This window comes from Theobroma cacao, chromosome 4, assembly GCF_053813885.1.
Source record: "Theobroma cacao isolate CCN51 chromosome 4, ASM5381388v1, whole genome shotgun sequence".
Classification (NCBI taxonomy): Eukaryota; Viridiplantae; Streptophyta; class Magnoliopsida; order Malvales; family Malvaceae; genus Theobroma; species Theobroma cacao.
Genome location: NC_142642.1, coordinates 31,730,731 through 31,747,527, shown reverse-complemented (window position 1 = coordinate 31,747,527; position 16,797 = coordinate 31,730,731). Strand labels below are relative to the sequence as shown.

Here is a 16,797-nt window from a genome sequence, read left to right as displayed (position 1 = left end):
TTGATCTAACAAAGACCAAATTGGCTTTTACATTTCCTCAGCAAGACTCCAAAAGTCAACATATTTCAACTCATTGACAAGGTATATTGATAAGTAGTACGCTAGTGTATGTTACATTGGACATACTACGTTACGTTGTCAATAACAAATACTTGTACACGTGTACCAATGGCCATTACATAACTTCCTCCAAGCTAATTTCCCAATGAAATCACCCAATGTGAATTTTATTGGTTCCACGTATCTGACTAATTAAGCCGTAAAAGTATACTCATCTATTCACCGTTCAAGATAACAGGCTCCCACAAAGAAAAGCCAAATGACGGAGCAACTCGAGCATAAATGCCAATCCCAAAGGAATTTAAAGCTAAGAAGTAAAACGTGTGATCTGTGGCCGTGCAAATTGAAAATTTTCCATGTCCATTACCGCATCCCTTATAATTTAAATTTACATAGTCGAAGAGAAACCAACTTCGCACTGGATAAGTAGAGCAACTGCCTCAACACATTGCACCTAATAATAGTTACTAATAAAGTGTGGGAAGGCAGACACCTTAGGCTTTTGAAAATATGTTCCCTTTGCCCTCAGCAGTCGTTTGCGATTGTGCTGCTTTTAGATATCTGGATGGTGAACATTATTAGGTTGATTATCCAATGGCATGTATTGCGCCATGATAGCCCGAATCTCTGAATCCATGTATCTCTGCATGAAGTTCAAGAGCAACTGAAAATTAGTTCACCATTATTGATAGGAAAATGTGCTGTTTCTCCCTTTCTTCGACAATCTAGGCCTCTTACTAGAAACAGCGGTAAAGTGCTAGTGAAATTATGTTTAATTACAGCCCTCTGCTGTATCTAGTCCAACTATTATTTCGGTTTAAATAATGGACTCTAATTGATAAAAATTTCCAGATAAATTTCTAACCCAAATATGTCTGATTAGCCAAATTTGGTCTTTTTCTTTTTCGTTTTAACTTAGGAGTACTCAAAAGCAGTTTCTTTAAAAAATGGGGTAAAATACTACATGCAAATCAAAATCTTTGAAAGCAATTTATTGAGAAACCAGCAATCAATTTCCCCCTACTTGACTCTCCCTTAAAAATATTTAACCTACTCAATTCACTAGTAAATATATTCAATCTTCTCTTTATTTGTCTTTTTGGTGGGTTCTAACTGCAATTGTGCACTATTCGATCAACCTAAAATCTGAAGCAATCAATTTGAGTTGGTTTGATTTGATTTGAACTATTAAGGCTATAAAGGTCGGCTCACATCATCATCAACCCAGGCATCTCACAACCATGTGATGCCTCCTATCATGTATACCTCAATTAATTCTAGTGTGACCTAACCTATTGACACTACATAGGATCACCTAATATATTAGTATAACAACAATCTTACCCGGATTCTGTATTTGTAAAAGGCATATCCTGCAGCACCAGCAGCAACCAGGCCAAAAATTATTGCCCAAACATAGCCCCAGCTTACCTTTGTGCTAGCCTCCTTACCTGTATATTTTGCAAGCAATAAAAAACATTAGCCGTAGTGAATAAATATTGCATTATAGGAGTCTTGAGATTCTAAATATCACTAAACACAATTTGCCGAACTCCAAAATCAAGCAAATTTAGTGGATAATTAGCTTAATCTGATATAGTACCAGCATTTTCTACCACAGTTCAAGATGAGGGAACACATTGTAGAAAAGATTTTACAGACAACTGAGATCATTCTACGAAGACTTAGAGGGCATAAAATGCTGTCTATTTAATTATCAAAGCAGGCCCCAAAAATACTCACCAATGCATGTGTCATGCTCTCGCATGTACAATGAACCACCACTACAGCTGCACTCATAACTGCCCCAGGTATTTTTGCATTTGCACTCACGACATTGGCAAGCCAGCTTCTCCTTGCACTCATCGACATCTGGAAGACAGCCAAACGTGAGGAATGATTCACCAACAGAGATATAATTGAGTATAAATCTTAAAACTTCTTTGATGCAGCTGTAATTATGAAGCATTTTTTGATTAAAAGTGTTGCCCAAAAGAGATTATTACAAGATAGTTTATACAGCATCCATATTTTATTCAGTTCTAAAAACCTCCACTCATCCTTTTCATATACAAAGCACCGAGACTCCAACTTTTACCAGTAGTGCTTCCTAAATCAGAAACCTCTAGAAATGATTCAAGATTTCACCATACTACTATCAAAGCACTTTAGACCCCTAAAACAAACCTTGAAACTAAAACATTGCATCAAATTGTGCCATAGAATGCTAGTGACCCTAGTTTTCTGCTCCTAGAAATATCTTTCACTGAAGAAATCCTTCTTCACAGGCTAAAGACCAAGTATGCATCTTATAATTCTGAAAGTACAATATATATAAAACTTAAATAAGATACTTTTATGATGTGTTGTAGACACAAATCTAAAAGTAGAAATAGCAGATATGAATCATAATTTCACAGATTTAGTGGAGAAACACCATGCGTAATATTAAATGAACTCATACACTAAAAGCAGAAAAAAAAAATGCTCAATAAGCTGTCTATTTCCAGTGTTAAGCATGACGCTTTATGATATTAAATGAAGAACCAGGTATAGATATCCTAGTACCTTCGCAGCTGTTGACTCCATCACCCTTGAATCCAGGTGGGCACTTGCAACCGTGTGAATGATCATCCTGAACAATCCATTAAAAAATAAAAAAATAAGAAACAGGAAAAATGAGAGAGAGAGAGAATGAAAGAGACAAACAGACATCGAGAGGCACTCACAACACAAGCTGAGTATGTCCTCCCATCTTGTGTTTTCCTCCAGCATCCTCCATTGTTGATTTCACAATGCAAAGCCCCAGAAGCTGTTAATCAGAAAAGCAGATATTAGAGCATAGGAACTAAGCATAATGAATTGTAAAGATAAAATGCAACTTTCTGTTGTAGTGTTGATTACAACCCTTAAGTGTAAACACCATTTATTTCCATCAACAATTTCACACTGGGACGTCTTCCTAAGGAAAAACATTTACCTTCACAATGTGTGTAACCATCCCCGGAAAACTTTACACCGTTAACTATTGGGCATTCACACACTCTTCCCCGGAAGGTATCCTACAAGTACAAAAGTGAATCAGCAGAAAATTAAATTGAACATAGAGTTAATCTACAATGTAAGTGACATACCCTGCATGCAGTAATGTTAGCATTCTTGTCCCACCAGCACCCACCATTGTTTTCTAAGCACTCATTAGTTTCTATATCTGCCAAGGACAATTTCCAATAAAATAATGAATATCTCTATAGTAATCTCTACCACAAATACAAATTAAAATCGGTATCTACATAAAATAGCATGGAAAAAACTTTGTGAGAGATAACTATTACTTTACTGAAGCTCATCAGAAACACTGAAAAGATATGTGAGAAAGGGTCTGCTGCTACTAAAGGACAGAGTTTCTGTAATCATTTTACCCACCCAACAACACTTAAGTAACTCTTTCATTTGGTGCATTAGTAAATAAAGGAGAGCTTGGGCTCTGCTGACTATGTGATAAGTTGGTGAATACCAGAAATTATACGTTTTAAAGAAGAGCACAAGAAAAAAATGCTTGTAAATTGAGTGCAATAGATGATAACCTTCACTTAAACAAATTGCTGGCTCTGTGGTCTCTTGAAAACCTGCACAAATTGCCTTGAGAACAGCTGCTCTGTCCAACTTCCCTGAATCCAGTAAAAAAGGTTTGGGTTACAAAAGGTGATTCATGCAATCAGATTATTGGCAATGACAGCAAATTCTGATTTAAACCTCTATACTGTCTGTTATTTATAACAAGAGTTGGCAGTATAGTCACATCTCCACGGGAGCCTTTGCCAATCTGAAACCAGAATTACAAAACAAATGAGAACCCTAATGACAAGGTATGACAAAGATGGGCCTCATGTATTTTTTTTAACCAATAAAGTTTTAGAGTAGCCTGACCTGTGTGTCTTGTTCAGCTTTAAGAACTGGGTTGTCCACATCAGCCTCAGTGTCTCCAATACATTTGTCTATTTTAGTGAGATCAACTCCTATAAAGCAGAGAATAAAGATAAATATACCAAAAATAGGTACACTCTTCAGATCTAAAGATATAAGCTTGCTTTTCATCTATACTTAACAGATGACTTAAGTAATCAACATTTCCAGCTGCAAATAAGAATACTTTTGCTTTTCAAGATCCCAATAAAATAGCAGAGTTATATGCATATACATAGTAAACAGACACGCAGGTGCACATGTAAATGTATATAAACGCCTTAGTCTAAAACAAATTATATAATTTCTCTGACTTTAGTAAACATACAGGAGAGAATGTTCAGAAAGAGGAAACCTCTTGTATATACTAGGGAGTAAACAGGAAGAACAAATTACTTATAGTTTACCCCAAACATACAGGAGAGAATGCGCAGAAAGAGGAAACCTTTAATAAACTAGGGAGTAAGCTGGAAGAATAAATTACTTAGTGTTTACCCCAAACAAACGGGGACCAATTTAGTGGTCGTATGCTCCATTTTTAAAGAAAAAAAATCAATTAAAATGTGACACTTACTAGCAGTAAAGCAGCAGCAATATTGTGTGTGACCCATTTTAAGACTGAAATCTTACATAATATAGCACATGGGTAAAGCAGCAATATATAAAGGATTAACCTACCAAGAGACCGGATAACTTGATCTGCACACTCTTTGGTGTACTTCTCGTCTTTCATTGGGCAGCGGATGGCAAAGTCTGTAACATAATCCCACCAAAGCCATGGCTTTCCACTTTCATTAGCAACTTTGAAAAGGCAAGCTTGGCGAAGATTTTGAACCACGACATCTTTACCATCATATCCTTTGCTAAAGTCTTGCTCAGGATCCGGAGCACAGTACCTCCCGTGATTGATACACTGTGACTTGCACTGTTTGCTCAAAATAAAAGCTTCAGGGCAATACCACGTTATATAGTGTGGGGTGAACTGAGTGTACCCTTTCTGCTCAAGTATTTGAGCAGCTCCTTTGAAGTTCTTGACAAATTCTATCTGGCTGTCACACTTTGGTCCACACTCATCGTTGCTATTTGTCCAAAACTCATACTCAACCCGCTCATCAGGATGCGGAAGAGACTCAGTCCAGTCAAGATTCATATTAACCATTTCCCCCAGACTTAGGGCCTTCTTGATACTGTCCCCTAATGATTTACTAACGAGGGCTGATGGAATGGTGATATTCAGCACGTATTCAGCACTAGCATCCTCTTCTTCAGGGGTATCCATGGTAATCAGCGGCTCATCCTTGTTATCAGCAACAAGAATAGCAGCAGCTCCAGCTTTCTGAGCATTCCAAGCCTTCATGGTGAAGAAACAATCTGCCATAACAGCAAAAGTGAAGATGATAAGCAGTTGCATTTAAAGCAAGTTGAGAACAGCATAACTAAAACCAAGGAAATAATAACTCAAATACCTAGGACTACAACTTTAATCAGCAAAGTAGGCAAGACTAAACTTAACAAGTGCCAACTGCCAGCATATTTAAGACTTTTAAATACCGTAAAACTCATACTAAAACAGAAAACCAACTTGGCAGCCCCAAAACACAAGGGAAAACTTAATTGAATTATGATATCATGTTTACATAAATAGAAAGTAGAAAAAAATCATAATTAAATCATTTTACTTCCAAAACAGTTGTTGAGCATGATGTAAAAAGAACTGGATCATCAACGATGATAATAAATATTTCATCATGAAAACCAAAAAAAAAGGAAAGAAAAAGGCGCTGACCTCCACGATCAACAAGGAGAAAAGTGGGGAGTCCACCAGGCTTTGATTTGAAGGAGATGTCAAAATCATCAAAGATCTTGCATGCGCCTTGATTTGCTTTAGGATAGACAACAGTACCGACCAAGGTTCCGCCATACTGAGGAACCCCAAAATTCCCAATTGCGCATTCATAAACTCCCTTGATTGACTCTGGGGACGTCACTTTCAAGCTGTTCTTCTCCACCACAAACCTCCCCAAGCAATTCCCCCATAACAAAATCCACACACAAATTAAAAACCCAAAGTTTTCTCTCATCCTTCCTCGACACAGAATGAGGAAAAAATATTTTCTGATTACTCAAGATGGGGAATATTTTAAATCAATAACTTAGCATAAAAGTAACCTTTTTCGCCGGTTAAAATTTTTCCAATCCCTTCCTGGGCCTTAAGTTGAATTTTCCTTTCCTTTTTGCCGCCTGCGATTGCAGAGAAAGAAAGATGACGAGGAGAAAAACAACAAAACAAAGAATTGGAATTGTAAGCTTTTTTCAAAGTATAAATTGATCAATCCAATGTTTGAGAAAAAGATTGCGCTACATATAATATCGCACAGTACAAACAGAAGCAGCAACTAGTATTTAGTTCAGGACCCGTATTGTTTAAGTAATACTACTTGAAGTGGGGAGATCTATTCTACACCGCCTTTGATTAAGGCCTAAGAATTCTCCTCGTAAATTAGTAACTTTTTCTATTTCTAATTTTTTAAATTATTTTATTATTATTTTACTCACACAAATAATTAATTTATCATTTATTTATTTAATAATTAAATTAGTTTTCCCATAATATTAAATAGATATGCGGTTAATTTTCTAAACTCATACATGCAATTTATTTTTTAATTTTAATTTTGCTTACATAACAAGTGTATAAATGAAGAGATACTTTTTGGGATAAATCATAAATTATAAATCTATCCTACTTTTATTGTAATTGTAATTATAAATTATAAATGGTATAGGTTTCATGCAATACACGTGTTCTTTTTCCTGATTGGCTTTAGCACGTCATGGTTAATTGGAGATGGTCCCACTCGTCGCGTCGCCGTCGCACTGCCCAAATTAAAGGCCTACACACACTTCATTTTTATTTCTCTGGCAAAAATAAAAAATAAAATATTTTTTTTCCTTTCTGCCTATGATGCAATTTAAGAGTGGACGGGGAATTTAAATCTTATAGATAATATCAATATTTTAAAAAATAAAATCAATCTTTTTATTATATTATGAATTAATATTGAATTTTATCACTTTATTTCAATTTTATTAAATTTTATCATTATACTTTTAATTTTACGAATAATTATAAAAACAATGAAATTGACAAATTTTGTCACCTATATTAATAAAATTGATAAAATTTAATTAAATCATAGTACAATGACATAATCGACCTTATTTTTGGATGCTTTCGAGGAGAAGTAGGATAAGCTAAGATGTATAATTTAGTTGAATCAAGGAGATATAATGAATAATCAACATTAATTGTTTATGAACTCTTATCCTCTTAACATATTCACTATTTTATAAAAAGCCAAAATCAAAAAACAAACTTAATTCGTCATACATTTATGGTTTATGCTAGTATCACAAATATTAATAAGGCTACATATAGTAGGTTCTTGGTAATTATTTTTTTGAAAGTTATTTTACTCTTACTACGTACTTTTTGCTTTCTCAAGAAAGTATAGAAAGTAACATTTCAAAAGACAAATATAGACAGTAAATTAAAAAAAGGAAGAACATGTTTTAAGTAAAAAATTAGCATACAATTAAATAATATATCAATTCAAAAATTAGTTATTTTATGTAAAAAATTAAAATAATTCATTTTGTTGTCCATTAAAGTTGTTTTAATTTTAATTCTTAAAAAATTTTACAGTCTTTGCTCTCTTTTTTTTTTTTTTTAATTCTTGATATCAAACACGATTTCTAATTTTACTTCTGCAAACACAAAAAAGAAAAGTTTGCAAAAAAAAAATCAAGAATTGCTAAAGTTCTGTTTGATTAACGTTTTATTTATTTATTTTTTTGACAATTTGCTTTATTTTCTATTTTTTTTACCTTTTACTTTCTTTTCATTTTAAAAAAAGAGCCATAAACAAAGAATTAACTCATCAATTACATGGAGTTTAACTAATTTTTTAAGTGACATATGATACTTGATTGCAAGCATTAATTATCTTGTAAAATATATTGAAAATAAAGGTAATAAGAAAAAAATGAATATTTATGATAGCCTAAATAGATTAAAAAACAAAAATAATCCTAAAACCTTTTTGAAAAAAAAAACAAAAAACCTAAGAAAACACGTCCATTGTCCATAGTCCATAGTCCATGGTCCATATCAAACCAGCGAGATTGACACCTCAAAATGAAAGAGGACAAAAAAGCCGTCCTTGAGCCCACCAGCAACAAACATTTGGAGTACGATCTTATTTATTAGCAAATGCCAAAAGCAACTGTCCTTCATCTTGTGGTCATTCATATCTGCTTTGCAATAAATATAAAATAAAATAATAAAAGACATTATCTGCAACATTTGTGTACAAGGCTTATCTCATTAGTCTCAGAAAGCAACTACCAAAAAAAGGTTGGTCTCAATTAATAAATAAAAAAAAAGGCTATAAACAATAGAGAATAAACCATATAATAACAATAGTAAAGTGTCACATTTTGTCAGTATGAGAGCTAATAGGGTGATTCGATGAACTTAAAGAACACTTAAATGGTTAAGATTTGAAATTTCAATTTAAAATCTTGAATTTGAGTCTTGAGATGAAATTTATAAAATACGATAACACTAAGTATCCTTTGGATTTTTTACATTCTACAATTTACATGACTTAGTTGTTCTAACTTGTTAAATGAATACCGATGTTTAATTTGGGGATATAAAGCTTGGTCTCTGGATCAGAACCTAGTGAGTGGTAAAAATCCATGCGAACTGTGATAAGTTTCCAACTTTTTGGAGGCCATGGTTCTTGCTTGCCTTTCTCTTTTCAGCTAGCTTTCATGGTGAATGACCCCAAAAGCATGGAGGAGGTAGTGATCCATGCATCTCACATCTTGTTAAACACTGAATATACTGATAAAATTTATGATGCAACAACAAACTCTCTAATCCTTAGCTGTTTTGCAGGCTTCCCGTTAATCCTCTAATGTTCCATTGCATTTTGAAATGGGTTGTTGGGGAGGAGAGTGGATTACTGGTGGGGTTTTCAACTTTTTATTGCATCATTATCACTGCTACAGTGCTACTATTCTCGTTCAATTTGGGAATATTTCTCAACAGATACATATAATAAAATGGGGTTTGATGCTTTACCACTTCATAATTCCAATGGAATGTAATTTCATAACAAGGCATGCCAATTAATTTCATAGGTCTACCAAGTAATTCTAATTCATATGAATGCCAAAAGTCTTCTGGTATTTGTAAAGACTTATCAACCCATTTGATGAATTAATACCTATTGCCAAATTCCCAAAGCAATTTGTAAGTGTAGATAACATGCTGGTATGAAACAAAAACGACCCAAAATTTCGGAAGATTCGGAATTACTAATGAAGCAGGAAATTTCAACAGGCATTGAAAATTGACCTTAAAACTGAAAATAGAGAAACATGAATTCAGGGGAAGTGCCTGTGACGGTGATGATGGCGGTGAGCCCAATCATCGTCGAATCCAAAGCAGTGGAGAACGGGATAACAAGCAACAAATATGCATCTGCCAAGGCCCCTGAAAATGGAAGACATTATAAAACATGGGCAGCAACAGCACCTCAAGAATGGATCATCGTAAGGACTGTCTCCATGGTGGTGGTGGTGGTGGTGGTGATGACGACTCATATTCTTTCAGCTGTTAAACCACATACACCAAATACCAATTATAATCCATACCCAAAAAAAAAAAAATCTACACCCAAAATTTAACTTCAAGAAACGAGTTCGAACGGAACCAACCTTGCGGTTATCTTTGCCAAAGCCTTCCCACAAAGAGATCTACATAAAAACCAAAACAGAGAAAGAAACTGAATAGCTTTATAATGAAGAGATGAGGGATGTTGGGGGTGGGGAATTAAGGTGTTGAAGGAAATCCGAATAGGTGGAAAATTTTTATCCCATCCCAAAAGGCAAAAGTTATCAAGGAGTTATGTTCACATAAAGCCTGATTTGCTTCAGCAGTCGAATGGAGTGAATAATATAATCATGAATTCTTTTTTTTTTAAATAATACTAACAGCTCTTTGCTTTTGGGTTTTTTTTTTTTAATTTATTTTTAAATTTATTTATAATTATTATTAGGATGTCTTTACGCAGTAAAAAGAAATTATTGGAATTTAGTAATATTTCATTAATTTTACAAATATTATTGATTTGAATAGTTTCCGGCATAGCCCAATGGTGAATACTAGCAAAGAACTGAAAATGCAGATGAAAGAAGCATGCACTTTAAATAACTATGCTTCAACAAACATCTTATAACACCAAAAGAGACATGAGAACCTCAAGATGAGTTAGAAGGAGATGGCATTGCTCATTGCTTAAATTAGCGCTGGTCAGACCATTACAGTTCAGACGTAAAATTTCACTAATACAGTAATACTGCAATATCTATGTTCATGCCTTCTCAAAGTGCTTCAGTCACAAGTTCTCTATACATACAACTCTGATTGTAATGCAAGATTTACAGATATTTCCTGGGTGTACAAATCAAGCTTCAATAGGGATTTTGGTATATTATACATTGAGATATCATCTATTCGCGCTTATCCTCCTCAAGATCATCTCCAATTGCCTGCCTTTCCAGTTTCATTGCCATGTCCCCACCATTGCTGGTCAATGCAATACCCTCCTCGTCAGAGTCCCCATCCATCTCCTCCATGTAAGCGTATCTACAAGTCCACACGACATTAACGGCCAAAAGTTATTATTTTTTTCCTTCTACTTTAAATAAAAGTCAAAACCAAACATCTTATGGCAGGTCGGCCAGCAAAATAGACTAAATGTATAGTCAAATTAAGTAATAACTGAAAGCCATACTGTTGCAGCTAGCTATTTAAAGATATTCATATTGTTTCTTGGTGTATAGGAGACTGCAAATTGCAACTACATATCTGCAATAGTTCCAGAAGATATTCTATAACTACTGATGTGCTGTTGTTACAGGAAACTGTAAAAGAGAAAGTACAGATGCAGAAATGGAATCATCCTTCACACCACACTGGTTTTCCACGTATGTGCTCTCCTTTAGAACCATAAAGGTTGCGTTGGTAATGAACCAAAAGAATCCAACAATATCAAGTATGCTTTCAGAGTCAAATACTCAAATGAAGTATTGGCATACTCTTGGTTACACAGCATTACTTCTGGGGGCTAAATAAGCATTGTTATTTGATACAGGAAAATATGAGCTGCCTCTCAGAAAAATCCATGCTAGACTTGGACTAAAGTAAAAAAATTCAACTTCATATACCGCTTGGTTTTGTTCCAGAAAAAAAATTTATCAAAATTTATTAATAGAACTCGGAATGCTTTAAATATTACACAAAACAAAAGAAGCTTACTTATCACCATTTTGACAACAAAACTATACAATTAAACTCAAGAAAGTTAAAACTTGCTTTTTACAGATGAGATATTTGACAGGAAATTTAAGTGTAAACTATAAATTACAGAAACACAAAAACTGCAAATAGTAAACATCAATGTAAGTACCTGGTTGGATTACGTGAAGGAGCCCACAGAACACATATGACCACCAAAAGAGAATATGCAAGCATATTCCAGAACGCTGGGATGATCCATGCAATTTGCCACAACTCACTCAGTGGATCAGTGGCATTGAAGTATAGCTGAGCCAAGAAAAATCAGAGGAGCTTCAATCATAAGTCTTTATATTTGTTTATTCTTATCTTTGCTTTAGTTTTTGTTCTGAGTTTTTTTGGTGTCAGTGCTTGGGGGTGGGTTGGGGATTGGAGGGAGAGAGGGTGTGGAGGTGATAAATATATACACAAATATGATGGAAAGAGAACATTACAAAATTCCAAACTTCAGTTAACTGATCTTTGACACAGAGAATCTTAAATCCTTATTGGATGCCTGGGAATTCTGAAGCAGCAATTTTTATTTATTCTTTTTTTGGCCAGACTGAAGAATAAATCTCAGGTACCACATTTGGCACACAAGACCTCTTTTTTAATTCCCAAGCACTCTAGACCATTGTTGCATTTGGCACACATCTTGCAGGAAAGTCATTCAACCCAAGAGAGATGGGCATCTTAGTTTCCCATGTGATGCATAGGGTGTAATTGAGCCAAGCAAGTGCCAGGCTTAAGCTTGAGCTTGATTAAAAAACTCAATAATAGTAAATTTCAAATTAAAGTAGATTTATATCAAGGACATGATATCATACCTTGTTGCCTATTATTTTGCATTTGCAGATGTCATTAGTAAATGAGACTAAGGCAGGGATTGATTCTGGAGGATTTTAATTAAGAAGGATCAAAACATAATAAATGTGGAGCATAAGTTTAAAAAGGTGAAATAAGAGAGGATGATGGAACTACAATAAAAAATCGAGAAATTCCTAAAATTGATGTTTTTAGTACCTTGGTTCAATGATTCACAAGGAAAGCTTGAAGAAGATGTTAGCCATAGGAATTGAGCAGGCAGGATGAAGTAGAAAAGTGATGTAGGTTTTTCACAACTAGAAGATACGAACTAGGTTGAGGCAACAATTCTATTAAAGGCCCTAAGACAAGTTATGCTTTACAGTGGGGGGTATCGGGCAGTTACAAGACAACATGTCCAGAAAATAAGTCTACCAAAGATGAGGGAATATTTTCGAAGAAGATCACAAGATCCATTATGGTTGATAGTATGAAATGTTGGGCGGTTAAATGTCCACAAAATAACTGTGTCTGAGACAAGAATGTTGACATAGGTGCATCAGCATGTGAGAAAGGATAGACTGAGAACTGAAGATATTTTTAACAAGGTAGAGGCGGCACTATTGAAAATAAAACAAGGAAAAGGTGACCTAGAAGGTTTAGTCATGTGCAATGTAGACCTAGGGATGCTTCTGCACAAAAGTGTGATTAGATCCAAGTAGGAAGAATGTAAAGAAGTAGAGGCCAACTGAACATTACGCGGGTTCAATCTTTCAAAGGTTTTGGCCCTCAATTGTGCAGTAAGAAGATATTGAATAATATAGCCAATCCCAACTAATTTGAAACAAAAGGTTTAGTTGAGCCAAGTTAAGTTGAATAAAACATGGATTCATTATATTAATTACTAGCTGGAGTAGAAAATGAATTTGATAATAGATGTTTTATAGCGTTACATGCCAGTTGACACTACGGGCATGTTGGAAATATTGTGCAAGATTCCAAACTACCAAAAACATTCATGGTCTAGCATCCTTTTCCCAGGAATGTTTATTGAAAGATTACCAAGAATGTTTATATGTTATACCACACATGGGTGTATTTTGTTCTTAGGCATCTCCCAGTTTCCAAATACCTAGGAAGTGTGATGCCAACTGGCTCTCAAAGATTACATGTAGCAAGCGACCTAAATAACTTTTTAATGGATAGAAGAACTTGTACTACCTCAAAGCCGATCCAAGCAATAGAGAGCAACACAGACACTGCAAGGGCATTAGTAAACTTGCGGTACAACTCCAGTTTTGCCAAGTTTCTCCTCATCTACAATCAAGAAACAACAGGAACAAAATTGGAAACAAATGGATCATTTTAAAAGTTGTTGCAAATAAGATAAGATTCTTGGTATGAATAACTAAAAGTTTCACAAGAAAATCATGTCCTATTTGTATATACAGAGCCTACTGCTGCCAGGAAGATCAAGGATCTAAAGGCCTGTTTAGTTTTAGATAATGTGTCCATTTTCCATCTCCACCTTTACATTATATGAATGATCAATGAAATAAGGTTAGCAGGTATAAACTAAAAGTTAAGACAGGAAAATTAGCAACGAAAGACGATCATTTAAACATACCCCAAGACTGAGCAGAATGGAGAAAACAGATTTATGTAACTAATTCCATATAAATCCAGAAGCAAGGGTTGGTGAATTTGATTTCTAATTGAGCTAATAGCTTCATGCCATGTTAGCTGATACATACATTGTCTATCAATCTCAGATTCCTTTCCATCTATCTTCTATGCATCTCTAATTACAGTTTTAAGTGGAAAGAGTCTTACCTGAAGTTTCTCTAAAGTTTTTGATAGTGATGAGAAAATCCATAGAATAAAACAAGCATCCAAAAAAGCTACAGGTAGAACCAAAAATAACTTTGCTTTCCCAGAAAAGTCATTAATGTTCCCCAAATGTTCTACCAGCTCAAGTGCATCTGTCGCAATAAAATATACCAAACCAAGCAGAAGCACTTTTGATGTTAAGCCACCTAAGGTTGGCCTGACGACACCAAAGCCCATGGAAACCACCAAAAGAAGAAGGCGAGATAGAGTCTTCTTAACAGAGCCAAAGGTCACTGCCCACAATGTAATACCCATTGGTCTGCTCCCAGTTGAATTGAAATTAGAATATTCAAAGTACCAAACAGCCATTTCACACATTCCAAGAGCAATCACCAGCGTGATATGGTAGTGCAAATGAATGATATCCTTCCAGAACTGAACAAACCTTAAAAACCAGCCAAGGCCTAGTACAAGGTAAGCCAAAGACATCACACCAAAAAATGTCATCAAAGGAGCCATCTTCCCAGGTAAATAACCATTGGGGTTCTTCCACACAGTCCTTCCTTTAATAAGAGTACCCTTGAGTTGCGGATCGCAAAACATGAAATAGAGGTAGTACATCCCAGTGCTGTTTATTTCGACATTTTCGAGCTCCATTTTAACTTCTTCATTGTTCCCTTGAAAAAAGGTCTTAATGCGTTTTGGCCACCCGGGGTTGTCTGGGTTATTATGGATGATAACCTCACCAACTTTGCAGACCCCTTGTTCGGAATGGTATTTGTTGCAGCAAATGATATCAGACTTTAAAGAGGACCCTCCAATCTTTTCTCTATCTTTAACCTCAAGTATGATTGCTTCCACTAATCCAGTGTTCTGCTGCATCTCGTTGTGCTTATTAGCCATCTCTTTCGGCCTCACAAAGGTGACCGAGTCAAAACTGAAATTCCAACAGGGAGACTGACATCAATAACCATTGCTAAATTTTAACAGACAATTGGAGTAGAGTAGTTATGGCATCGCAGCGTCCTTGTTCAGTCAGTTAAAATTAAACATGATCGATCAAAATTATAACTAAACAGTAGTTAGGGTTTTGAATGCAAGTAGTATAATAGTGTTCTGGGGAATGATGATAAGGATTCATCGTGTGAAAGCGACACAAACCAACAGCATATAAATTACAAAGAGATGCTTATTCCCATGAAACTCAACGCAACAAGCAAAGTCCAAATGAAGAAAGTTAAGAAAATTTTTTTGAAGTACCTGATGCTGGACTTTCCCTTGAGAGATTGTTTGGTTTCAGAAGCGCTAGTGGGTTCATGGAGCTTGGAAGCATAGAGGCCTTCACTGCCTCCATGGAAGAAGAATGCGTCTGATCTTGGACTAAAAGCTTCCATTCTGTACTCATGAATGGAAGCATCAGCATTTGGAAAGCCAAGAAACAAACCAGCCAACATAAACATAGTAATAATCTTAATCCTTCCCCTATGAAAATCTCTCTGCTTCATCTTCAGCAGTCTTCGTTGAGGGCTCCTCTTCTTTTGGTCAGAAGCTGTTGGTTTTTGGAAATTGGTAAAGAAAGAGCAACAGGCAACGGGTAACAGGCAACACAGAGACCTGTACTAGTCCTAACCAACGCCAAGAAGTCTAAGAAAGAAGCGTTGACAGCGACTGGGCATCTTCTTTTCCGTTTCCTAATTACTCGTCGGCCCAACATCATTACCGTTGCTTCCTGATATTTCCATGTGGGCTTACTCGAGCCCATTCAGCACCCCCCACGGCTCACAGCCGCGTTTCTCATTATCACCTTCGCCCTTACTCAATTGGGCTCGATCAACTAAATCATTCATGCGGATGACTCCATTTTCACACATTTGAGTTTTTCGTCTTTCAACCCAAACCCTAGCTTATACATGGATCCAAAAATTAAACAGGAGTAATAATAATAATAAAAATAAAATTAAAGATATAATTAACTGAATCTCGAAACTTTGAATCCATTAAAACTATTAAGGTAAAATATCCTTACTTTTTTAAATTTTAATCAAAATTATATAAAGATCTATTGATTTTTGAAATAAACACTTCATCTCAACAGTGCAAACATTATTAACAAAAATTATAAAAAAATTAAAATATCATTTTTTTTATATTAATTTAAAAAATTATTATTATATTTTAAATATAAAATGAAAAAAAGCATCGATTGGTGCTTTCCAACTCCCAAAGAAAAGAGAACACCGACCTATGCTCTTAAGATAATAATAATTTTTTAAATTAATAAAGAAAAAAAATATTTTAGTTTTTTAATAATTATCATTAAGGGTGTTTGTACTCTTAAAATGAAGTGTTTATTTCAAAAATTAATAAATTTTCATATACTTTTGATTAAAACTAAAAAGAAAAGTTTTTTACTCAAAATATTAAGAGGATCACCGAGTATTACACTTATCATAATTTAAAACCGTAATAAATATATTACACGATCATAATTAATTAATTATTAATTAATCCATTATGCTCATATGTCAGGTTCACGTCCTTGTCTGCAATGAAACAATAATTGTTATAATATATATTTTTCTTTTTCCAAAAGTAAACCCATTTATCATACGTTGCTTGGACGGCTGATTAGGATTTTGTCTTTACCAATTTCTTATTAGTTCACTATTGCAGTCACATTTTGGCACTTCCCTTAGAAAAACTCATAGCACAAAAGGCCAAAA

General features: G+C 34.8%; 2 protein-coding genes and 1 long non-coding RNA gene across 4 annotated transcripts; all 3 read right to left on the bottom strand.

Moving 5' to 3' along the window:
* Positions 1–61: 61 nt before the first annotated feature.
* Positions 62–6,427, bottom strand: LOC18602211 (vacuolar-sorting receptor 1-like). The gene is made up of 12 exons (XM_007033460.3): positions 5,813–6,427; positions 4,705–5,397; positions 3,991–4,079; positions 3,817–3,886; positions 3,648–3,731; positions 3,195–3,271; positions 3,041–3,122; positions 2,790–2,872; positions 2,629–2,695; positions 1,804–1,932; positions 1,405–1,511; positions 62–703 (listed from the first exon to the last, which is right to left on the bottom strand). Exons 1-12 carry the CDS (start codon positions 6,105–6,107, stop codon positions 614–616), a joined length of 1,866 nt encoding a protein of 621 aa, XP_007033522.3. The 5' UTR covers positions 6,108–6,427; the 3' UTR covers positions 62–613.
* Positions 6,428–8,012: 1,585 nt separating this feature from the next.
* LOC18602210 (uncharacterized) lies at positions 8,013–10,055 on the bottom strand. Of its 2 annotated transcripts, none has more exons than XR_001927349.2 (3): positions 9,817–10,055; positions 9,455–9,712; positions 8,013–8,340 (listed from the first exon to the last, which is right to left on the bottom strand). It is a non-coding gene; the product is annotated as an uncharacterized LOC18602210 (long non-coding RNA). The 2 variants fall into 2 exon arrangements; XR_016025853.1 differs by having other exon boundaries at positions 9,497–9,712; positions 9,817–10,054.
* A 310-nt stretch (positions 10,056–10,365) lies between these two features.
* LOC18602209 (uncharacterized) lies at positions 10,366–15,699 on the bottom strand. Its single transcript, XM_018120107.2, has 5 exons — positions 15,335–15,699; positions 14,078–15,011; positions 13,466–13,561; positions 11,571–11,707; positions 10,366–10,747 (listed from the first exon to the last, which is right to left on the bottom strand). The coding sequence occupies exons 1-5, from the start codon at positions 15,577–15,579 to the stop codon at positions 10,612–10,614; spliced, it is 1,548 nt and encodes a 515-aa protein (XP_017975596.1). The 5' UTR covers positions 15,580–15,699; the 3' UTR covers positions 10,366–10,611.
* Positions 15,700–16,797: the final 1,098 nt, after the last annotated feature.

What these genes read in the sequence shown, in the direction of transcription:
- LOC18602211 (XM_007033460.3), bottom strand. Translation starts at nt 6,107, where the DNA reads ATGAGAGAAAACTTTGGGTTTTTAATTTGTGTGTGGATTTTGTTATGG. An exon ending in TCAAGTTATCCGGTCTCTTG is followed by an intron (nt 4,080 to 4,704) that starts GTAGGTTAATCC and finishes TCTGCTTTATAG; the next exon opens with GAGTTGATCTCACTAAAATA. An exon ending in AAGCTGAACAAGACACACAG is followed by an intron (nt 3,887 to 3,990) that starts GTCAGGCTACTC and finishes TTCTGGTTTCAG; the next exon opens with ATTGGCAAAGGCTCCCGTGG.
- LOC18602209 (XM_018120107.2), bottom strand. Translation starts at nt 15,579, where the DNA reads ATGAAGCAGAGAGATTTTCATAGGGGAAGGATTAAGATTATTACTATG. An exon ending in AAACTTTAGAGAAACTTCAG is followed by an intron (nt 13,562 to 14,077) that starts GTAAGACTCTTT and finishes TCTTGATTGTAG; the next exon opens with ATGAGGAGAAACTTGGCAAA. An exon ending in TTGCTTGGATCGGCTTTGAG is followed by an intron (nt 11,708 to 13,465) that starts GTAGTACAAGTT and finishes TTCTTGGCTCAG; the next exon opens with CTATACTTCAATGCCACTGA.